General features: G+C 41.2%; 1 protein-coding gene across 19 annotated transcripts in view; it reads left to right on the top strand.

Annotated features, from left to right (window-relative positions):
* FAM168A (family with sequence similarity 168 member A) overlaps nucleotides 1-24,634 on the top strand; it is a 328,051-nt gene that overhangs the window by 178,353 nt on the left and 125,064 nt on the right. For 2 of the 19 annotated variants that reach the window (XM_065581794.1, XM_065581793.1), the window contains exon 1: nucleotides 17,103-17,244. The exons of the other annotated variants lie outside the window; for them this stretch is intronic. In XM_065581794.1, coding sequence (XP_065437866.1) covers nucleotides 17,118-17,244 — 127 coding nt within the window. In that variant the 5' untranslated portion in view covers nucleotides 17,103-17,117. Of the gene's footprint in view, nucleotides 1-17,102; nucleotides 17,245-24,634 lie in introns of those variants that run through there. 19 annotated transcript variants of the gene reach the window in all.

The following is a 24,634-nucleotide window of genomic DNA, read 5'->3' as shown; positions in this document are numbered from 1 at the left end:
TTTTAGCATGTAATCTGAAAACACTATTTTTGCATTTACCTTTGCAGAAAAATTAACGATTTTTTAAAGTGTGAGATCCAGTGAAGTTTTGACTTATACAGAACATGAAAAGAAGCTGGCCAGTGCTTATTTGTGATTTTAAAATGTATAATATAAAAATTGGGAAGGGTAACACATGCAGACCTTTCTTTCCCAGTCCATCCCCCTACTGGTTTGAGATTATATTTTTGAGTGTTTGGCCTGTCTAGTTTACAGTGGTCCCAAGTGATGGGGTTTCCACCACTTCTCTCAGAATCTTATTCCACAGCCTAATCATCTCACGGTCAGGACGCTTTCTGGCCATTCCACTTAAGTTTTGTTTCCCCCCCTCCCTTTTCTCAATTTCTCCCTGTTAGTCTTAATTACATTCTTGGGGACCATTCAAAATTCTTCTCACTTTGTATTCCCTTCAGTTCTGTGTCGATAGTTATCAATTCCCTTCATCATTACCTATTTGAACTATCCACAGTTAATTCTTTTCATGTTTTCTCATAAATCAATTTATCCTGTTCCCTTATTGCTTCTGTTGCTCTCCTCTACTGCCTCCAGTGTGTCTGCATCTTTCTGGTACTGTCGTGCCTAGAACTGCACACAGTATTTCAGGTTGGTTCTTGGAAGAGCCAAGATTTCTTTTTGTTTAATGTGTAGCAGCTTGCTCAGAACTGCAAACGTAGCTGTAGCTGGTTTAATGTGTGTTGAGATTCTATCCTTGTTTGATTTAGGCTGGTGTGAAACTGTGATTGGATACTTGCTTACCCACCAACGCTCACAATTATTTGAAAGTCTGTATGTGTTTCTCCCTTTCTCTCTCAGTGCTTGCCAGCATTCAGCCTCACTTCATCTAATGTAGTACTGGGCTGGAATTTTAATGTCTTTGCAGCCAGAGATGATTTATGAGATCCCAAAGCCCTGGCTCAGAGCTCAGGAAGAAAATATCGCATCAGAGAGTCTGCTTGGCACTGTTCAAATAAATGAGCCCTGAAGGACTCTTTAGTGTTGTGGCCTTCCCACATCCCCCTTCTCGTTACAAGTTTCTGCTAATATTGAAAAGTCCTAGTTTACTTACTGGACTGGAAGAATGAATGGATGCCGTCAAAAGGTTTATTTTAAAAGTGAATGTATTGGTCAACAACCTAAATGCAAAGCCCTCTGGGACCACAGGCCTGTTGCAAGTAGTAGCAAAATCTAACTAGAATTCTTAATAGAAACAATACTTTTAAAAGAAATCTCTTTGGAAGGAGGTGTGTTCCATGGTAATGATCAGGCGTGTTCTTGTAGCAGGTAATTTACAACAGCAAAATGCACTTCAGACTTCGTAATCCAGTTTGCTCATACAGAGCCCCAGTTCTGAGAGGTACTGAGTGTTGTCAGTTCCCAATGAACTCAGAGTGCGCAGCAGCACAAAGGAACAGATCTACAGGTCCGTAGCATCCACTGCAGAGTTTTCTAAATTGCTAAAAGACAGTTGCCTACTTATTGCCAGATTTATGCTCTTCCTTTTAAAATCTGGTTTCTCCATTAAGTTTACTACTAGATCCAATAAATCTTTGTTTAGCCAGGGATTAAAGCTGTGCTGCAATTTAAAATGTCCCAACAGGCTGTTAACTCACTGCATGATAATGAGTTATGAGTTAATGGTTATATTTTTTTTCTCTCTTCTATTCATAATTTGACAGGTGTTTTAGTTTGTTTTACCAGTCCATTTCCCCCACAGACACAAAGATCAGCACTGTAAATATTTTTTGTTCTGTATAATAGTTCCAGCAATGGAGGGGCCTCTTTTTACTTGAATAAAATATCAGCATACACTCATCCCATGCACTGGGTGCCTTCTAATAGCCCCAAGGCTGGTCGAGATTAGAGTGTCACTCAGGTGCTATCCTAGTGCAGGCTGCTGTCTGGATAACATGGCTATTAGGTGGGTGTATGCAGGGCCTTGTTTGCACAGTTTAGCGATGCTAGTCCCATTATTGACTGATAACATTGACTCTGTTTGCTATTGGTCTTGATTATAATTATATTTCTCATGTTTCAAAGGTAAGATGCTGCAGAGCTGACCACTAGTAATGAACAAAGAATAAGGAGATTTCAATGAATAACTTTAGTCAGTGTGAGCCCAGCAGTGAGCTGGGTCAGAGTATGTACATCGTTCTAGATGCCAATTCCCACCCCATCCCCACGTCCACATACTCTGTCCCTGTCTATATACAGGTAAATACATTCTTCTCACACATAAAGACCAGGGAATTGTGTGAGATTTTTTTAAAAACATTCTCCTGGGGAAAATGGTTGCTATGTTGTTGTTACGTTTGTTTCTATCTCCGTGAGTAAGTAAGATTAGTTGGCTTCTACTATCTAACATATCAGGGGCATGTCATTCATGGGTTTGCAGAATTAAAACTCCCTGAAATATTTTTTAAATTCCTGTGGAAATGCTCAGCCTAAGATTATTTTAGGGCCACTCCATTGGAGTCTGAGACAATGTATTGTGCACCCAAAAATGGCAAGTTCACTTTAACTAGATCATCAAATAAGGCAATTATAGAATCCCAATTCATAAAGCTGACTTGTAGAATTCTCAGTGGATCCAAGTTTTGAGGAGGTCAGGGCTAAAACATTTATTTCATTTAATAATCTGACTAACTTTGTTCATCATTTTATAAGCAGGGATGAAAGTTCCCAGGGACAAGAGAAAACCAGACTGAAGAGATAAAAATGGAAAGAATGGGGCTGAGAGAAATTTAAAAATAAAGCCCTGGAGAATGGGGGAAAGGTTAATTTAACCCTGGGTTAGGATGTGCGTTTAGTGGATAAATACAGGAATTTGTCTTGCATTTGGTTTATTAAAGATGATGCTACTATGTATTATAGTAGCGGTTCACAAACTGTGGGGCAGGCCTGCCTAGGGAGGCACGGGAATGTGTCAAGGGAGGTGCGAGCTGTGGGTTGTTGGGTTTTTTTAAGAGCTCTGGCTATCAGCCACAGGCGGCTGAGGCTTGTGCCGAAGGGCCGTGCACACCCGGGAGGCGAGTAAAGGAGATAAAGGGGTCAGCGGGAGTCATAGCCGGTGGGCTGACAGCAGGAGCCACGGCCGCGCAGGGCACTGCAGGGCTCTAATAAACTATGGGGACGTGCAGTCATTTTTTTCATAGGTCAGGGAGGCTCAGTATGACAAAGTTTGAGAACCTCCAACCTACAGAAATGAGCATTCATCTCTAGGGAAAGGGAGTTAGCTGCCCATTTCAGTGCCATTCGCAGGAGGCAAAAGTACGTGGCAATAATAAACCATAATGAGATGAGATGGAGGAAAACTAACTTGAACAGATGACCAGCAAGTTGTCTCTTTAAAAGAGAGGTCTGAATGTGTACACACTCGAACTTCTATGTATGCAGGCCCAGTCCTCTGACTCCTTTTACTTTCAAATCCATAGCTGTATTTCTCCAGGTGCTGACCATTTTCTGTTGTGTTTTGAAAGTGATGGTAAGGACACCTGTTCTGTTTCCATTCCATTGTCATGTGTTTGCCTAGGTCTTTAAAATGTTACATTCTATACAGTGCTTACAACAGCATATATTCATATATAGTAGAACCTCAGAAATATGAACACCAGAGTTACAGACTGACCGATCAACCGGACACCATGTGAAACTGGAAGTAACCAATCAGGCAGCAGTGGAGACCAAAAAAAAAAAAAAAAAGCGAATACTCTACTATGTCTGTATTGCATCTTAAAGGTAGGCAAATCTGGGCTGCCTGTCCTTCCCCCCCACATGCACAGGGCACTTACAGCTAGGAGCAGAAGATGCTGAGATTCACAGGCAAAGCTGTCAGCCCCCACTGCCAGCCCGAGGCAGCCAGAGCAAGAGCAGCATTGGAGTCTGCGCTGCTTTCTTGTAAGCCGTGGGTACTGTTTTCACCCTCATCCCCCGGCCAGGAGCGGGGGGCACTGTTTTCACCACCATCCCCTCCTCTCACCCACACCCCATCCCAGTTGGGAGGGAGACAAGCTTGCCTGGGCAAGAAACTGCTGGCAAGGAAGCTGACTAGTTGCCTCTGGAACCTGGCCCGGAGTGTGAACTGTTGGAGCCCGAGCTGTGTTTTGTTCAGTTACAAACACTTCAGAGTTACAGACAACCTCCATTCCCAAAGTGTCGGGAACTCTGAGGTTCTACTGTATGTGAGAGATGAAAGGAAGCTCCTGGGGTCATTGAGCCGAATGCACTCTCTGCACCAATACACGCAAGAAGCTCAGCATAGCTTAAATGCATGTGCTCTAAACTAGGGAACGCACCACATTTTTTTTTAGTAGATATATATTTTAATTGACTATCAATGTAATTTGGGACTGAAACAATGAATACAAAGACTAGTCCATTGTTTTAACATGCATTTTAGTTAATCTTTAATCTAGACAGCAGGTATGTACTAAAATGATCTAGACAGCAGGTATGTATCATTGTCGCGTTCCATTAATAATCATAGGTTAGCAATTAAATGCTTTCTTCCTCAATTAACAATTACACATTTCTTCCTCCTCCCCCAAAATGCGGGGAAAGAGAGCAGTGTTCAAAGCATAGAATCATAGGGTTGGAAGGGACCTCGGGAGATCATCTAGTCCAACCCCCTACTCAAAGCAGGACCTAATCTCCAACTAAATCGTTCCAGCCAGAGCTTTGTCAAGCCTTATCTTAAAAACCTCTTAGGAAGGAAATTCCACCACCTCCGTAGGTAACCCATTCCAGTGCTTCACTACCCTTCTAGTGAAAAAGTTTTTCCTAATATCCAGCCTAAACCTCCCCCACTGCAACTTGAGACCATTACTCCTTGTTCTATCATCTGGTACCACTGAGAACAGTCTAGATCCATCCTCTTTGGAACCCCCTTTCAGGTAGTTGAAAGCAGCTATCAAATCCCCCCATATTCTTCTCTTCTGCAAACTAAACAAACCCAGTTCCCTTAGCCTCTCCTCATAAATCATGTGCTCCAGCCCCCTAATCATTTTTGTTGCCCTCATCCTTCTTGTAGTGTGGGACCCAAAACTGGACACAGTACTCCAGATGAGGCCTCAACAATGCCGAATAGCGGGGAATGATCACTTCCCTCGATCTGCTGGCAATGCTCCTACTTATACAGTCCAAAATGCCGTTAGTCTTCTTGGCAACAAGGGCACACTGATGACTCATATCCAGCTTCTCCTCCACTGTAACCCCTAGATCCTTTTCTGCAGAACTGCTGCCTAGCCATTCGGTCCCTAGTCTGTAGCAGTGCATGGGATTCTTCCTTCCTAAGTGCAGGACTCTGCACTTGTCCTTGTTGAACCTCATCAGATTTCTTTTGGCCCAATCCTCTAATTTGTCTAGGTCCCTCTGTATCCTGTATACCCTCCAGCGTATCTACCACTCCTCCCAGTTTAGTGTCATCTGCAAACTTGCTGAGGGTGCAATCCACACCATCCTCCAGATCATTAATAAAGATATTGAACAAAACCAGGCCCAGGACCGACCCTTGGGGCACTCCGCTTGATACCGTCTGCCAACTAGACATGGAGCCATTGACAATCTAACCAGCTTTCTATCCACCTTATAGTCCATTCATCCAGCCCATACTTCTTTAACTTGTTGGCAAGAATACTGTGGGAGACCGTTACAAAAGCTTTGCTAAAGTCAAGGAATAACACGTCCACTGCTTTTCCCGTCATCCACAGATCCAGTTATCTCATCATAGAAGGCGATTAGGTTAGTCAGGCATGACTTGCCCTTGGTGAATCCATGCTGACTGTTCCTGATCAATTTCCTCTCCTCAAAGGGCTTCAAAATTGGTTCCCTGAGGATCTGCTCCATGATTTTTCCAGGGACTGAGGTGAGGCTGACCGGCCAGTAGTTCCCCGGATCTTCCTTCTTCCCTTTTTAAAAGATGGGCACTACATTAGCCTTTTTCCAGTCATCCGGGACCTCGATGGATGTTGCAATAATTTGAGAGTGATTGAGAAGTTTTTCCATAACCAGTAAGATGCAAGGTTTTAAGGAAATAGTGAAAGCTTCCAGGATCCAGCAGTGCAATGGTAAAGACGAAGTAGCCGTTCAAGTTAGGACATGGTGGATTATTATTGTTTGAGGCCTAAATTTTTAAATATTAATCTGAGTCTAGTATTGTCAGTGTCTGAGCCAAATTAGTATAGTCTGAATTTAAAATAATAAATCACTCATGTTATTGCTTCTCTAAATTTTTGTGGTACTTGGTCCAGGATTGGTGGAGGAAGTAATTTAGTCTGGTTCCTTGTCAGTATTTCTGCCATATGGTATTGTTTTCCTGATAGTAGAGTACAGATAATATCATCTGTGTGTCAAAAGGGTGACCCAGGGATGTAAAATACATTTAACATCCATATAAGTTGGATTCTTTCCTAAACTTAGAGTTCTTCAGTTTGACCACAACTTTTTTGGACTTGTTTGTTATATATATTTTAAATATTCTGCCCCTGTATTTTCCGAAAGGCAGTACTATGTAAATCTCCCATCATTGCATAAGACTGATATTAGTTCCTTTATGCATAAAGATAAAGTAGAAAAGAAATGCCTTCCCATTAATTTTAAAACTTTGGTTATCATGGCAACAGGTTACAACTCTTCAATTGCCATGACAACCTGCTTCAAAACTGTTAAAATGTCATCTAATAGTTATTTTTAGTTTGTCCTCTATTCCCATGGAGATCAACTTTTCTTGAAGTGTATAGTGCCATGTACTCTGAGCCTTTAACAAGCCTTAGAGAAGAATGGATGCTAATATTGGCAAAGACCTATTAGGTCATCCAGTCTCTCTACCAGCCACTTCAGGAATGTTCCTTACAGTAATTTATCTTTGTTGTGCTGCATATATTTACTTTTTATGCTGTTATATATTTTTAACTGTGTTTTAGATTTGAGGTAGAGCCTCATCATATGCCCTTGTAGTATACATGTACATATTATTTGTTACATTGTGTGGCTTCTGATCTTCTTTACTGCTTTTGTTGGCGAGTTAGAAAAACAGCCCAAGACATTAAATGCTCACCCTCAAAAAAAAAAAAAAAAAAAAAAGAAAAAAAAGAAAAAAAAGAAAAGAGAGAGAGAGAGAGAGAGAGAGAGAGAGAGAGAGAAAAGAAAAGAAAAATATGAACTAGACAGTTCAAATTGTCACATTTTCAATTACTACTTACCAAGCAATGAGACTAAATAATTTATTTTACATCTCTTAGAGGGTCTTGTGTGAGGGTGGTTTTATTAATTAAAACCATGTAATATAGAAGTATTTCAATGCTACTACAATAGAACTATGATAATCTGCATACTGTAATTCATACAAAGTGAGGGTCTTTCCCAACTAAGATTTAATGGCAGAATTGCCATAGTATGGCCTCATATTACTCAGACTTCTTTATTTTTACCAAATCTGCTAATCATTTACTAGCACATTGTGAAGCATTACTGTAAATAAACTAAAATTGTCAATTAAGGGTCATGAAATGTATTTTGTGATCCTTGCTTTTAGCGTATGCTTTCACTTTGTCCCTAATTCACCAAGTTAGGTAACTTGCACTGAGGCGCCCCATCATCAGTGTGAATTAGAAGTAACGGTGAAAATGAATTATAGAAGAATAAGTCACTTTTACAGGACTTTTGCTTGGAAGCTGGTCAGGATTCAGTGGAGCAGTTATTTACCTTTTGCTTTAATCATAGCCAAAAACAGCATTTGGGTTGTCCAGACCAGTGGTTCTCAACCAGGGATACGCATACCCCTAGGGTACTCAGAGGTCTTCCAGGGGATACATCAGCTCCTCTAGATATTTGCCTAGTTTTACAACAGGCTACATAAAAAGCACTAGTGAAGTCAGTACAAGCTAACATTTCCTACAGACAATACACTGAAATGTAAATACAATATTTATATCCCAATTGGTTTATTTTATAATTGTACGGTAAAAATGCAAAAGTCAGCCATTTTTCAGTAATAGTGTGCTGGGATACTTTTGTCTGATTTTGTAAGCAAGTAGTTTTTAAGTGAGATGAAACTGGGTGTACGCAAGTCAAATCAGACTCCTCAAAGGGGTACAATAGTCTGGAAAGGTTGCGAACCACTGGACTAGATAATACTGCAGAGTTCAGAAGTGCATTTGGTATTGTATGTGTACTTAGTCCAAGGCTTTGTAGAGCCAACACTATTGCCGCCTTCGTTTTACATGTAAAATACATATGTATAGTATGTATATAGTAACTTGATCTATAAAGTGCTTCACCTTACTCCCCTCCAGTGGAGGTGATCATATGCTGCTTGAAAATTTGAAATGAAGAAATCAAAATGGCATCAGAGAAATGTAGGGCTGGAAGAGACCTGGAGAGGTCATCAAGTTCAGCACTTCCATTAGCTCTTCAGCCTTTTTATTTTTATCACGTCTTGAGTGAGTTTCCATTACTTCCGTTGGGAGACTCTTCCAAGGTCTAATAAATCTTGTGATTATGCAGAACTTCCTGCTAGTTAATTTCAGCCTGTTGCTCTTGGGTTATACCCCCTCTACCTTCTTTATGTGTACAGCCTATAAATACTTATAGACATGTCCCTGTAAATTGGCATTTAGTCAAGCTTACCCATGTTTAGCTCCCTTAATCTTTCCTCATAAATCAGTCCCTCCAGCACCACAATCATTTTAGTTGCTCTTCGCTGATTTCCCTCCAGTTTGGCTTTATTGGAAAGGAGATGGATATTTTAATTAACCATAACAAATGTTTTGTCACAGTGACAGTAGTTTGTATAATCAAAGAAGCTCCTTTTTTGTAAATATGAGCCAATGCTGTAGTGTGTTTGTATTTTCTTGAAGTAGAACTGGTTCACTGAGATGGTGGGGGGGGGTGCGTGTGTGTGTTTTACCAGTAAGTTTAGGCCTTTATAGATAAGACAGTCTGAGTTACTTGTGACGGGCTAATTTGAATTTGAGCTACACTGTTTCTCTCTGAAGATGAGAATACCTCCTTTTGCTGTTAAAGATCATGCTTTATCTTTTTACAGCTGATAATAGCAGTCAAGGGGAGATTGCTTTTTTTGATGTCTTGCTCACGGAATCTGAGCATCATCAGGCTGGCTTTTGCCCTCTTGTGCATTCTGGCTTTGCGTTAATTTAAGGACTAGAAATGTAAGATTATTTTTGCAGAGCCCAGCAGTCATCTGTAACCTTGAAAACCTGCATCTTGGGTGTAAATATTTCCTGGGATGCGTAGTTCTTATTTCCATTTGTTCCCCAATTATGGGGAAAATAAATAAGAAATTTTTATTTGTTTAGCACCAACAGTATTGTGTATGTCTCTGTGTGTTACACATAGTGTAATGGTGACACAACCAACTGTGTTGTGCGGAGTGTCACAGTTCAGGGCAACTGCACCTGTATTCCCCTCAGTGATCCCTTGAGGGCAACTGTTCTAGGGCTTCCATCTCCCAGCTATCATCTCTCTTGGGCGGACACCCACGTCTCTCTCCCTCCTGACTGGGGTTTTTCCAGGCTGCACAGTTCCCTGCCTACATTGTGATATTCCCAGCAAACCAGATTGTTAAACCAGACCAGCGTCTGTGCTTTGCTTACTCTTTGAAGACTATAAACAGCTGTAACACAGTCACAAGTTACTAGAGACTGTTCTTTATAAGTAAGCACATTTATTCTTAAGATGAAAGCATTATGCAGAAAACATTAAAAACAATAAAAGAACCTACACGCATGCAGATAAGCTAGCCATGATCACCCCAACTCCAAACAGGGCTCTGGTAGGAATCAGTCCTTCAAACTCATTGTGATGGGTCCTAGGGTGTGTGTGTATCACACTGAGGTTGCTCAGATCAGGGCAAACTACAAAAAATGGGGTGGACAATCCCCAAACCTGGTGGTTATTCTAATACTCAGATCCACCAAGCTAGCCACAAAACAGCTTCCACAGTACCTTACTGGTTACACAGAAGCCAAAACACAGTTCCCTTAAAAGCAACCCAGCCTTTGGGCTCCCTCCCAGACAGCCAAGTCAAATATGAAAGTTCTACCAATTCCAAAGGATCAGACACATTACCCTCAGGTTAATGAATATTTCAGATCTTACCCAAATACATGCTTACTGCCAATTCGTATTAACTAAACTAAAATTTATTTAAAGAAAAGAAAAGGGAGAGTGAGTATTGGTTAAAAGAACTTTATACAAACAGACATGAGTACAGTCCTGAGATCAGTTTCATAGTAGAGATGGTGAGCTTTGCAGTTGCAGAGAGTTCTTAGAATTAGTCCATAGGTTATAGTTCCATACCATGGTGATCCAAATAAATTTGGAGACCTCAATCTTGCAGCTCAATGCTTTCCCTGATAAAGCATAAGCAGATTTGAAATACAAAGGATCAGGACCCAGGAGTCCTTTATACAGTTCCAGGCCTTCTCTTGAAAGCAGGGAGTCCTCAGGTGAACAACAGGCAATCATCACACCTTTGCAGTAGACCTATTTCCTAAGCGTCATCAGTAATTCGCTACATTGATTAACATAAGGCAATTGTCTTCCACCATTTGCAGGTGATCTGCTATCTACTTCAAAGAGAAATCAATACAGTGATATCAGTATATTTATAGTTCCTTTAAATGTCAAGATCTCCTTTTGATCTCTGAATTAACAGAATACAGCATAGACAGAAACTGTTTGGTTACATTGTCAACCTCTAACAATATATATGTAAACACACGAAAATACAAACATTATCTACTAGTATGTCTCTAAAGGCTGAATCTGGGTCATTTAGCCTGCAAGCTGCTTAACCCTTTCTGGCCATGTGTCACACTCAGAAAGGAGTTTTTCTGTGGTTACAAGTTCATAAGAGCTGTAGCTCAGAGGAAGCACCCAGACTGCGCAGATCAGCCTTTTTCTTTATAAAGCTTGGGTCTTTGATAACAGCAGACAATCACCCACATCACGGCATAGCTTCCAAGGCTGGGTTTTAGCATGACTGGAGGTGAGATTTTGCATTCACCTCCCCTACGGATTCCCTAGGCAAATCCTTGATACTGTTTGCCCCTTAAAGTCCACTCTGCTACATTGTTCAATATATCAGTGTGTTTAAGGGGAGATTTTGCATGCTGCGGGTTTCCCTGCTGGAATTCACTTTATTGTATCAGCATCCGTTAAAGTAAGACTCAGACCTATCAGCTGCCTCAAGAGGTGGAGTTGTTAAGGAGTCAGGAAGAGTCGTTAAGACGTTGCAGTCTGGGTGGTCACTGTCATCAATCTGTCAGGGTTGAATATGTAGCCAAAGGCAGTTACCACTGTCAAATGTTATTAAGGTCCCACAAGAACTGAAGTATGTGCTTAATTTTAAATACATGAGTAGTCTGTTTGGAAGAAAGCAATATTTTGTGCTTCCTCTGCTGGTGTGTGTGTAGAGCAGTTAACAAACAAAGCATTCCCTGAACTGTGCTGGGAAGATTCTTTTTAATTTAATGAAAACATCTGTACTCATATTAGATTTAGTAAAAAAATTTTAAAACACAGGGATGACATAAATTGGCGAGCAAGGCTCAGGAGTGGAGTTTTGGCCTAAATTATCTGTGATGGTCTCTTTAAGAGCTAGAATGATGAAGAATTTTGCTCTTGTAGTAAGCACTGATTGTCTGAATTTACAATTCTAACTCCTTTTGTAGATCCAAGGTCACTGATCTTATTATAAACAAAGACTTAGATAAAATGTTCCGCGTGCCCCTATCAGTGTGGAGATATTGCCTCTGCACAGTTACAGAACAGTCACAAAACCAAGGCACAGACGATTGCATGGTGAATCTAAAGTATTTGCTACTTTGTTCAATATTTCTGGAATAAAGTAAGAATAACTTGTGAAGAATACACATTCATTTCACAAATAAATAATATTGTCATCAAACAACCACAGGCTGCTCGAGAGTTCTTGTTGGGATTCCAAAGAAGTCATCCCAGCCAGGAACTTCTTACTTATTTATTTTTTACTAAAATAACAAATCTTCAAAGACATATATTCAAGTAGCAACCAAACATGTAGAACCACAAGTCCTAAAATCCCATGCTACTTGTTTCCCACAAAAATTACTGGGTATTTATTGTAGTAGGCATAGTGCTAACATGCGGATCTAGTATCACATTTCTTTTTACAGTCTTTCTCTATTGTACATGTTGTGGTGACAGTTTAGGTCCTGTTTCCGCAGCGGCATTTCATTTTACTAAGGTTGATTTTGCTACTATCTCTAAATGTTCAGTGTATAGCCACCATCAGGCATGGAATTGTCTGCCCTGCATGGAGAACTCCATTGAATAACAGTGAGTTGTTTGGAATTCGAGACTAGGTTAGGGGCACTGCAACAATTTTTATAGTGGGAGGCTGAAAGCTATTGAACAAAACTGTAAATGCTGTGTATGATGGAAGCCATGCATTAGATTGCTATTATTACTTCAAGCCAATGGGTGCTGCTGCACCCCAGATTCCCCACTGTCCTAGATCCTCTGCAGTCCGGGTCCTTCACCTTGTGTTTCCACTGAAACTGCTTTTGTCAAAGTCTCTAATGACCTCTTCCTCACCAAAGCTCAGACACAGTACTCCATCTACATCCTCCTTGACCTGTCAGCTCTCTTCAACACAGTCAACCATGCTCTTCTTGAAATCTTGTTCTCTGTTGGTTTCCATGCCCCTGTCCTCTCCTGGTTCTCCTCCTGTCTCTTTAATCGCTCCTTAAGTATGTCCTTTGGAGGATCCTCTTCTTTCCCTCTCCAACTTTCTAAGGCTTCCACAGGGCTCTGTCCTTGGTCCCCTTCTTTTCTCCCTCTATACCTTTTCTGTTGGTACTCTCATCTGCAAACATACATTTAACCACCATCTCCATGCTGACAGCTCAGAACTCTGCCTCTCTACTTGTGGCCTATCTGAACTCTCCTTGTGGATGTTTAACCATCAGCTCACGCACAACATGACTAAAACATAACTCTTAATCTTTGCTCCCAAGCCCTTCCCCCTCCCCTATCTCCTTCCTTGATCTCTGTGGACAGCTACCATGCTGTCTGTCACTCAGCCCATAACCTGAGCGTCATCTTTGACTCAGAACTTTCTATGTATTCATATCCAGCCTATGTCTAAATCTTTCAAATTCTTTCTGCTGACTTCTCTAAGATAGGCCTTTCCTATCCGTCCACACAGTTAAAACTCTCCTCCCAGCTCTCACCATCTCACTTCTCAATTACTGCAACATCCTTATCTTTGGCCTTGACAAGTGCAGTCTTGCCCCACTTATAACAATTCAGAATACTGCTGCAAAGATGATATTCCAAACCAGTCATTTTGAATGACTCTCATTGAATCCCTCCACTGGCTCCCCTTTCTCCATCACTTCAAACATAAGGTACTTGCCCACATTTTCAAGGCTCTTCATTATCAGTCCCCAACCTACCTATCATCTCCCATTCGCTATTGAAATATTGACTCCCACCTTTGATCAGTGATGCCAGCATCCAATGTCCACTTATTAAAATTTCCAAACAGGCCCTTTAGTGCTTTCTCCCATGCTGCTCCTCATGCTTGGGAGGCACTCCCTGTAAACATCCATAAAACTACCTCATTATTGTCCTTCAGATCCCTCCTTCAAACACAACTTTGCCATGATGCTTACAAAAGATTGACAATGGTTAGGCTTCTGGCGTGCTGGATCACAGCTGTCCAGTATTGTCTATTGTTTCCTGACTCTACTACCCTGTCTGTCTGTATCCATCTGTTGTTTCTTATCTTTTACTTGCATTGTAAGTTCTTTGGGACAGCCGTTTGGTTGTGTATTTCTATAGCACCTACACAGTGGAGTCCGTGTCCATGTCTAGGGCTCCTACCGTAGGTGCTACAGTAATACAAATAATAAACACAAAACAACAAACAAACAAAACCCAACTCTTCCTACCTGCAAGTCTTGTGGAATTTTTAAGGCCTCATGACTCCCTGGCATGGGCCAATCAAATAACATGTCCCTGCCATAATAAGTTAACAATCTGAAGCGATAGTTGGGACAGTACAATACAGAATAAATATGGGCTGCCCTGAACTACTTGTACCTACTATCAACAATGTTAGCTTTGTGGGTAAGCACTAGTGTAGATAATATTTTACCTGAGAATTGGGCAGGTGTGAGAGGGCTGCTACGCGCATGAGAGTCATGCAAGCGGGGTGACACTTGGCGAGTCTGATTTTGGGACAGTTTTTGAAATGTGGCCCAACTCTGAAGAATAGCAGTCTGTCACACCAGCAAAGTGGCCAGAAGTAAAGGGTGTGTGAACTGACTTCAGAAAGAGATTGGCACCCCACGTAACAATAGCCTAATTACAAAAACTCCAATTGGCCTACATCTCTGGCCATTTTAAGCCTGCCATTGTTTCAGCTGCTACAATATAAACAAAATCAAATTTCAGGTAGTTTTAGATAAAAGGCACCTGAGAGAACTAAATATTTGCCATGTACGAGCTCTCCTAGTTAGTAGCCTTTCTTGCAAGAAGAGGAAGAAAGCTACGTGAGAAAGTTTGAGCAGTTATACAGGTGTAACTCCCACTATGGACACTCTTATCTAGTCTTAAGAGTGGCTTTTTCCAAGTTCGCTTAAACCCCTTCTCAAAAAAATAATCTAAACCAAAAAAGGCACTGTTTGAACAGGAAATCAAGGTGTCTACATGGGGGACTATATGGGTATAGAGCTTTAAATTCACATTTTGGCTTATACCATAAAATGTTTCCTGTGTAGTCAAGGCCTAATATTTTCAGTTGTGGGTGACAAAGAGCACCAGACATGCATGTGTCTGTTAGTCCTTTAGTTCTGACATCTCACTTCAGTGGACAGGGAGAGGGTTTAGTGCACCTCTCAACTGGCTTTGCAGCTCCACCCATTCCCCCTGCTCAGGGAATGCAGCTTCTTCACATTGCATGCCTCCTTATGTAGAGCCTTGCGTGGATACAAAATTTGTATCCCCATCCGATACACGATCTGCAAAAGCAGTCCGTGGGTATCTGCAGATTTGCAGGGCTTTATCCATATGCACCTGCTAACATGCCAGCCACTTAGCAGGTCCTGTTGATTCATCCACCCAGCTTCTCCTGTTCTTCAGGCTCCCTTGCTTCTGCTGTGCTAGGTCTCACATCCTAAGCCATCTTCTCATCTGGCTCTCAACTCATTGTTCCTTTTCTCCCCTCTCCTCTTCTTGGTTACCAGTCCTTTTCTCTCCCACATCATGCAAAAGAAATTAGGGTTCAAGTTAAATAATAACAAAATTTGTGAGTCTGTTTTCTCAATTTTTTAATTAAAGAAAAAACAACCCTTCCAGATATAGGAGACATCTGCCCATCTCTGCTTGTTATTGAGGGGGAGATGTCCCATGACACTTGCTGAAAAGCCTCAGACATCTAGACATCTTATACTGATCTAGCTATCTAGGTTTATACGTGCTGCCCTTACCATAGTATCTGATGATGCAAATGTGTGTAACTTATAAATTTGTTGCGTTACTTTGAGTATGAAGGGTGCTGTAATATTCAGAAGCAAAATTTGGTAATTAGATAGCTCAAGGGATCAAGAATGGGATATTGATGCTTTCAACCATAAGTCACTGATTCAAATACATCCTAAACAGCTAATGATGGAAATTCAATACCATCTGATGACTGGTTATTAGCCTGTGTGAAGTAAGTTGACAGATTGTATAACTTCTTCACTAGAGCATGAAAGTAGCATTATGCATTCAAGTGAGAAGTACACCTGATATCTGATACTGACTTACAAATAAAGGGATCTTCACTGGGTATTCCTTCGTATTCAATAATCAATCCTCCAACTAGTTATTTAGCAAATATAGTGTTACTGTTTATTGAGTAAATATTCAACTAGACGTGTTTGTTGGAAAATTTCCATAGGAAAATGCTGTTTTGATTAAATCAAATTGTTTTGCAAAATTGTATTGATTTTGATGATTTCTATGAAAAAAAATGAAAAATTGTTTCGTTATTTTTGTAATGAAAAGTTTTGCTTTTTTTGTTTCAAAACAATTTTTCACTTTGAAATTCACTTTATTTTCTATATTTAAAAAGGTAAAATCTGAAACTAAACTTTTGTCAAAACAAAACATTTTGATTGACCCAAAATGCAATTTTTTAGTTTTGTTTTGTGAAAAAAATTGAAATGTTGGCTTTTTGTCATGATTCAAAAATTTCCACAGGACAGTAAATCTGTTTTCCAGCTGCCTTTATCTATTGGTTTATCTTCAAACCCTTATGCTAACCAAGAGTTAAATCAATCCCTAGTAATCTTTGGGGATGCTTGCCTATGTAATATATATCTTAAGGACAGGAACTGGGGTGCCACTGGTTTCTGTGAAATGCCTAGCATGCTTTTCAGCACTTGGAAATAGTCAGAGGTGAAAGTAAGCCAGTACGCCCCGGTACGGCATACCGGCAAGAGCCGGCGCGCCATACCAGGGCGGCCCAGCTTCCCCAGGTGGCAATTTAAAGGGCCTGGGGCTCCCAGCAGCGGTGGGAGCCCTAGAGTAGCAGCGGGGCTCCGGGGGCTATTTAAAGAGCCAGGGCTCCCACTGCCTCTACTACCCTGGGCCCTTTAAATAACCGCAGGAGCCCTGCCATCGCTACCCCAGGGATCCGGCGGCTATTTAAAGGGTTGGGGCGGTAGAAGCAGAGGGGTCCTTGGCCCTTTAAATAGCCCCCAGAGCCCTGGAGTAGCGGCAGGACTCCGGGGGTTATTTAAAGGGCCCGGGGCTCCCGCTGCCTCTACGGCCCTGGCCCTTTAAATAGCTGCCGGAGCCCCACCGCCGCTCCAGCGGCTATTTAAAGGGCCCGGGGCGGTAGAGGCAGGGGAGCCCCGGGCCCTTTAAATAGCCCCCGGAGCCCCACTGCCGGAGCCCTGGAGTAGCAGCGGCAGCCAGGGGCTCCGGCAGCAGTTTAAAGGGCCCGGAGCTGTAGCGGCGGCCGAGCCCTGGGCCCTTTAAACTGTTGCCGGAGCCCTCGGCTGCTGCTGCTACCCAGGCTGGGGATGGGGAGGGCACTTACCGGTACAGGGCGGGCTGGGGCTGGCTCTGACCCCCCCCATTCCTGCCCCTTCCACCCGAGGCCCCGCCCCTTCCGGGGGCCAGAGCCGGCCCCAACCCAGCCCCATACCGGTAAGTCCCTATTTCTATTTTCACCCCTGGAAATAGTTAATAATAAAGTAAGCAGCATATTTCTGCAACCAGCAGCTTCAGTCAGCTGTTCTTATGTAGGGTGGAGAGAGCCTTTCAAATGCAGGAGTTTTTAGCACATGAAAGCAAAGGCAACAACAATTCACATCTCGTGTGAAAGTCACAAATCTTTTATAAATAAATATCTGGTGAGCATAAAGCATTGTCAGAGCAAATTTCTGTATTAAACCTTTTGGCAAGTGCATTCAAAACAGTTTTCAAAATACATGCAAAGCCAAGCAGTTCCAAACACAAGAGGAAATAAGTCTGCATTTCTGTAAACACCTCCAGTCAGGAGAATCATTGACTCCTATTGTTTCTAATTTTGCTGGATCATAGTACAAATTGCACAACAAAAATAGAGGAGCGAAATGATGTTGCCATGTAACTGAAATTGACTAGGTCAGATTTCTTCTTCTGTATCTTTAGAAGTGTGTGTTTTGCTCTCTTCCCCCAGAGCAAACAGGAAGCTACTTCAGCATTTTCAGCCAAAACACCAAATGGGGCTTATAGGTAGACTATACAGTTGCTGCCCTTACTGTACCTATTCTGTTAACAATTATAAGACTTCACTCTCCAAGCCTGTTAGTCCAGCACATTTTACCAGCAATGTTAATGTGTTCTAAATGTTTCTCTTTTATGCCTTTTCAGAACCTGCCTCAATTGCTGTAGTATTTGATTTTAAAATTAATACTTTTGGCACAATTATTTTAAGCAAGAGATAAGCCCCCAGACACCTTAAAACTCTGAGAAACTTCAGATCCAGCTCAGAACTTTGCAGTTCAGGACTGTGATTAACCTGACACATCTAGATTCGCATGAGCTCTCCTATGCTATACCTAACCCAAACCTAAAGGCCAGTCCAAACAGAGAGGCCCTGGGTTTTCTTCTAGTATCACCCTAACTATTCCCTCTATGCCTCTCACTAACGTGTGTGGAAAGCAGATTTTTCTGGCTCATTTTATGCCTCCCTGTAATCATTCTTAGCTCTGCTTTAATGTGCTGAGGAAGTAAAACTAGTCAACAAAAAGAGGGGAAAAAAGGAATCTTTTTGTAGATCTAATACTTTTGTTCCTCTAAGCTTCGGGGACTAATTAGCATTCCAGTGGAGGGACCAGTTACTATGGCAGTACATATTGATGGAACACAGTTGATACAAGTGAGTTAATTTAAATCAGCCTAGGGCCATATGTTTAGATCTGTCGTTATATAACAAGTTTTTGAGGCCCTTAAAATTTCAGAGTGGAAATGACCTTCAAGGAATGCTTAAAATAAAAATTGGCCTTCTTCTTTTGTGCCGGCACACAGTCTCATTAATTATATAAACATGATGAAGGATTTTAATCTCCTTTTTAAGAGCTGTTTGCATATTTATTGAGACTTACTATGCCTTTTTCACTTGGTATTCTACTGATCTGAAAGCAGAGGACATAAACATAGATATATCTACATACTTCCCCAAGATTCAGCTCAAGGGAGGTTATCTCACTCCCTTAGATGGGACACAACTGCAGAAGTCATCTTCACCCTAAAATCAGTAAAGCAGGAATGTCTTGGTATTTCTGTTAATTTTGTTTAAATGTTCAATATCTCTCTTGCTGTAATTTTTGAAGTTGTCTACCTATGCTATTCCTCATTGGCCTTTAAAGTAAGTAAATCTCTGTAGCACTGAGAATGGTAGCAAATAATTTTACTACAGACTAGAGACACTGGATTTCAGCAAAACTTCATTCTAACAGGTTAGATCAGGTTTTAATCTCTCCTTGCTGAAGAGGACCAACTAAGGTTTAACAAAATCATTGTAGGGCAAAGAGCATGTGCTGGGCTTATCAGCATTATTGATTTTTCAAAACAGGCTATGGAGACTTTTGTTTGTTGGCAGTATGTTTGCATTTCTGGAGAGAATGTGTTTTAAGGATAAATCAGTTTGCCAATCACCTCTGCCTTAAACCTATTGCTATGCTCCACAGTCACAGAGCAATTTCTCATTTCTTTGCAGTGGAAAGGACAACTAGACAAAAATGTCCCCATCCACATCTCTACTATATTTCTGGGATTCCTTGGCAAGCTGGAAATCATCCTCTGAATCTCACCCAATCGAGTGCTGTACATAGCTTTTACATAGCTCCCTTTATTTCTCTTACAGACTCCCACAGCATTCGAGCAGTATTAGTGGCATCACGTTAAGTAAGGCTTCTAAAACATGAAATCATAAAAACATTAAAAAAAGAGAGAATCTGCTTTTGTTGAGATGTATGGAGTTTCATTTGATTACAGGCCAAAAAAGGTGCCATAAAATGCAGAATATTAGATTGTGATAATTAAATTACACAATGAGGGCTATTGAGTTGTTAATAGTCAAATGCCATCCTTCTAATTAAATCAAACCAGATACAGTGCAGGTATCATTACAGACGGACCAACAAGGAGTTTTGTGCTTTACTGGGTTGTGGCTGGCTAAGGGCAGAAGATGCTTAGTTAAATTGTGTTTTGGTCATGGTCTCCTTCCACACCCTCAGTGTGTGAACACAGTTTCCTCCATGCTGCCCTAGGCTTCATTGCACTAGCTAGGGAGCAGATGGAGAGGTTTTTTCCTCTTTCTCCTTCATTTTGTCATCATGCTTTCTCCCACCCCCATCTCTGAGCTACAGCAAGAATTGTGGTCCCCAGCAGGTCACTATTAATACTGGCTCCTTAATTTTCTGCTAGGCTGTGTAGAGAGTGGTGCAATCTAATCCTGATGTTCCTCAGGGTTTGTCTAATGAGAAGTTAGGGAATTAGCAGGCTGCTGTGTAAATCTACAATGCTGCAGTGTGCTCCACTCTGCCCAGTGGACCCTGCTGACATGTATTAAAAGTTCCTTAGTGTGCATTGACATACTGCTCCTTCAAACTGTGATTTGTCAATGCACAGCAGGGAGCTAAGCTTCCTAGCTGAGAAATCATAGATCCTAAGGTATGCTACTTACTTGCTGTCACTGTGCCTCAGTGGGTCACAGCTGAGGATGCCGCCAGGTTCAAGACAAACTGCTGAGAAATAGGGCAGACTCACCCCAAACTAGTGGTTATTCTATCATTAGATTAATAGAATATCAGGGTTGGAAGGGACCTCAGGAGGTCATCTAGTCCAACCCCCTGCTCAAAGCAGGGCCAATCCCCAACTAAATCATCCCAGCCAGGGCTTTGTCAAGCCTGACCTTAAAAACCTCTAAGGAAGGAGATTCCACCACCTCCCTAAGTAACCCATTATTATACCAAGCCAGTAACAAAAGTAAACTTCTGTCTCACCACACTAGTTAATAAGAAATCCAAACTGCAGTCTCCTTAGGCATCCCAGCCCTTGTTTCACCACCCAGATACTAGACTTTCTGATGAGTGATTATTGAAAACCAATTTAATTGAACACAGAATTCTTCTGATCTCAAAAGATCAGCCACGTACTCCGATTGATATATAACTCAGATCTTACCCAATAATCACGCTGTTGCCAATCCTTTAGTATCTAATATCTAAAGGCTTATTTCTCAGATAAAAGAAATAGAAGAGAATTAATAGATCATATACATAAATCATTGCAAAGTTCTTATATCAGGTGTGTAGCAGGGATGGTATAAACTCTAGTTTGCAAATGTCTCTCTGGAAATTACCCAAATAGGTTGGGGGTGAGGCAGGGCCGGCGCAACCCATTAGGCAACCTAGGCGGTCGCCTAGGGCGCTACAATTTGGGGGGCGGCGACCGCAGCGGTATTTCGGTGGCGGGACCTTCCGCCGCCTCTGTGGGGGGCAGCATTTCGGGGCGGGACCTTCCGCCGCCTAGGGCGGCAGAAAAGCTGGCGGTGCTCCTGGAGTGAGGTGGCCATCAGTCCTTGTTTAGAGCTTCCTTCTTAGAAATCCAGTCCAGAGAAATGAAGCAAGAAATGAAGACAAATTAGAGATATTTCCAGCATTCTTATATCCTCCCCCATGTGGAGGGAATTTCACTGTCCCCAAACAAAGCTCTCTGCACAATTTGTGAAAAGTACAGACACAAGATGGAGTTCAGGGTCACATGCCCTTACGAGCTTTGATTACTCACAAGAGCAGCCATTACCCACATCCACAGGAAGACTTGCGGGGTGAGATGAGTTTCTTCTGTGGCCCATTGTGACAATCCAGTTGTCTTTGATGGGCTATCAACACAAAGCTGTCTGGCGACAATGTAGATTTAAACTGGAGGGTGTTACTCCAGGATCCAACACATCTGAAATACTGGTACATAGTCAATATTCATAACTTTAGATATAAAGATGATACATGCATACAAACAGGATAGTCCTATTTGATAGATTGTAACTTTTCCATTGATACCTTACATGACCGGCTTTGTATAAGATTTGTTGGGATTGTATAACAGTGATAGCAACATTGATATAAATGGTCATGTTTCAATCATACAGCATCACACTTGCACTCTGCATTGTGTAGTCAAGCCAGTGGATTTGACTCTGCCTTAACTACTTCTACATTTTCATTTGATTTGTGCTAAGACCTGACATGGGAGGCTTAGACTGGATTCCCAGTTCTAGTCTCTGGTTTTCTTGCCCTGAAGAGGTTGGGGATGCTTTGACCTACAAAGTGAGTGTCATTAGCACATTCCCAAGGATGTCAGCCTATTGTTCCTGGGCCTGAAGATTACTGGCTGATTTATGATGGACAACTTAATAATAAGGCCCTTTTCCTTTTCCTTTATGTTATATTGTTGAGGGTGCTATTTGGCAAACAACTTTTTCCCTGGTCCTCTTACCTCTAGCCATGTACCGATAATGCACCCATCCTGGCCAAGTGCCAGCTCCAATTTTCTCATTGACATTTCCACTCCAACTTTGGTCAACCGTTTACTTTAACAGAAGAAACTTGCATGCAAACCTGGCATATATTGAGCTGAGCAAGTGTTGGCAATGTAATGTTAGTTATTAATGTGCTCTTGACCATATTTATGAGTAAAATGGTGGCTTGCACGCTTTTCTAAACTAGACTATATTCGTATTATGTACTACTTGTGCTCATTTAACATAGTTATAAAATGTCCTTCAGAGGGAGTTATTTTGTTTATTTGCCCCATATTTATTTGTTTTCATGAAAACTTTCTTGTAAGAATTCCAGAGCCTTCTGCTTAAACATCTCTCCACTGGTTTGCAGTCATAGAGGATATATTACAAGTTGATTACTGATTATTTGATAAGTGCTGGCAGTGCCCTAAGTTCTGTAATAATAATAGTTTATACATAGTGCTTTGCAAATACTAATCCTAACAAAGCCCGATAAAGCAGGTAGATCAGTATTTCCCTTATTTTATAACTAATGAAACTGAGACAGAGAGGTTGGAATTTGCCTGAGGCCACTCAAATGGTCAGTGTCAGAATCAGGATTAGAACCTAGGGATATGTCTACACAGGGATAAAAAAAACCCCACAGCTGGCCCTGTCAGATGATTTGGGCTCAGGCTCTGGGGCTGAAAAATTGCTGGACAGATATTCAGACTTGGGCTGGAGCCCTAGCTCTGGGAGTGGAGGATCCCAGAGCTAGGACTCCAGCAGGAGCCTGTATATCTGCACAGCAGTTTTTAGCCCTGCAGCCCGAGCCTGCTGGCCTGGGCCAGCCATGGCTGTGCCACAGGGCTCTTATCTCTACATAGACATACCTAGGTGTACTGATTCCAGTCCTGTGCTCTAACCACTCATTTAAGCCCCAGTCCAGAAAAGCACATGCTTAACTTTAAGAACCTAAGCAATCCTACTGAAGTCAGTGCCACTGCTCAGATGCTTGTGGTCCTTTTCAGTCCTACATACCTATGATTCTATGTGCTCAAGTGCTTTCCTGGATCAGGACAGATATGTGCAAAGAGATAGATAAAGAAATGCTGTTAGCAGGTACCAGTTACATAAGAGGACATGTTTTTGTGTTGCTTTTGTGTAAAAGTCCACTTTTGAGACATATTAACCTTATTAATTTCAGGAAATGTTTGTATGTTTTTTTAAGTGTCTTCTGGTTTTTAGCCTTGACAATTTTATTACTCAAGCTTAACATAGATGCCAGATTGTTTTCGATGACATGCAAGTCTTGTCCATTGTAAAGTAAATGAATATATCCAAATATATCCTCTCCTATTCGAATTCCATATATTATCGCTTTTTAGAGGGAGTAGTAATATGGCTGACAAGTGAAATGAGACATTCAGGATGTCAGACTAATCTCATGCAGAGATTCTGCTCTGATAACTAACTTGGTGAATTTATGTGAAATGATTACTACTGAAAGGAGAAAGAAAATACAGTGAATAGTATGGTACATAGACTGCCAAAATACATCTGGTAAAGTTCTATATGTGGTGTCTATTGTTTCCTATTTGGGGTTTTCATTTTTGAGGCTTTTCTGTGTATATTTTTAGAAAATTGTGTTTAAGAAAAAATCAGGAATTCTGTCACAAAGTCCATGCCTCTGGTGAAGGAGCTCCAGTGAGTAGAGGGGAAAGGGTTAGGGCATGCTGGCATCCTTGGCAAACAATTAGTCCTTCCTGTGGAAATCAACAGTTTTTCTAAGTAAGCACTGCACATTTGGACCACTGAATTCATTCGCATTAAAGACTTAGTTGATAAGTAGAACCTCAGAGTTTCGGACACCAGAATTACGAACTGACTGGTCAACCACACACCTTATTTACAGAACAGTACTGTTTACTGTGTTAAAAGTAAACTACTAAAAAAAAAAAGGGAACATTTAAAAAAAAATTGACAAGGTAAGGAAACTTTCATTTAAATTAAGATGGTTAAAAGCAGTATTTTTTTTCTGCATAGTAAAGTTTCAAAGCTGTATTAAGTCAAGGTTCAGTTGTAAACTTTTCAATAAACAACCATTACATTTTGCTCAGAGTTATGAACATTTCAGAGTTACAAACAACCTCCATTCCCAAGGTGTTCATAACTCTGAGGTTCTACGGTATAACAGAAATTAAAAACTGCACAAGGTTTGTTAAAGGACTGAAAGATGTGCTGGTCATGCTGAGGGACTTAATGTGAAAATCAAGAGGAAGAAGATGGGAATTCAGGATGTACTATTTCAGCTAGAGTAGCCGATGTATGGAATAAGTAGCATGGCACCTATAAGGATATACTTTACAAGATTTGGAGACAGCTAGACATTTTTAGGGAGAGATTGGTTTAAATGAAAATACAACAGAGAAGAGTGGCGTGGAGTTAAAATAAACTGTTTAAGGAGACTGGGCTGTTAAGTGGTGTTTTTCACTAACAATTTTGTGTCCTCTTTCCTCTGCCTAGCAGATACTCTGTAATAAGTGT

This window comes from Chrysemys picta, chromosome 1 (assembly GCF_011386835.1).
Source record: "Chrysemys picta bellii isolate R12L10 chromosome 1, ASM1138683v2, whole genome shotgun sequence".
Classification (NCBI taxonomy): domain Eukaryota; kingdom Metazoa; phylum Chordata; order Testudines; family Emydidae; genus Chrysemys; species Chrysemys picta.
Note: the sequence above shows the minus strand (reverse complement) of the source record. Positions and strands in the feature narration are given on the sequence as shown.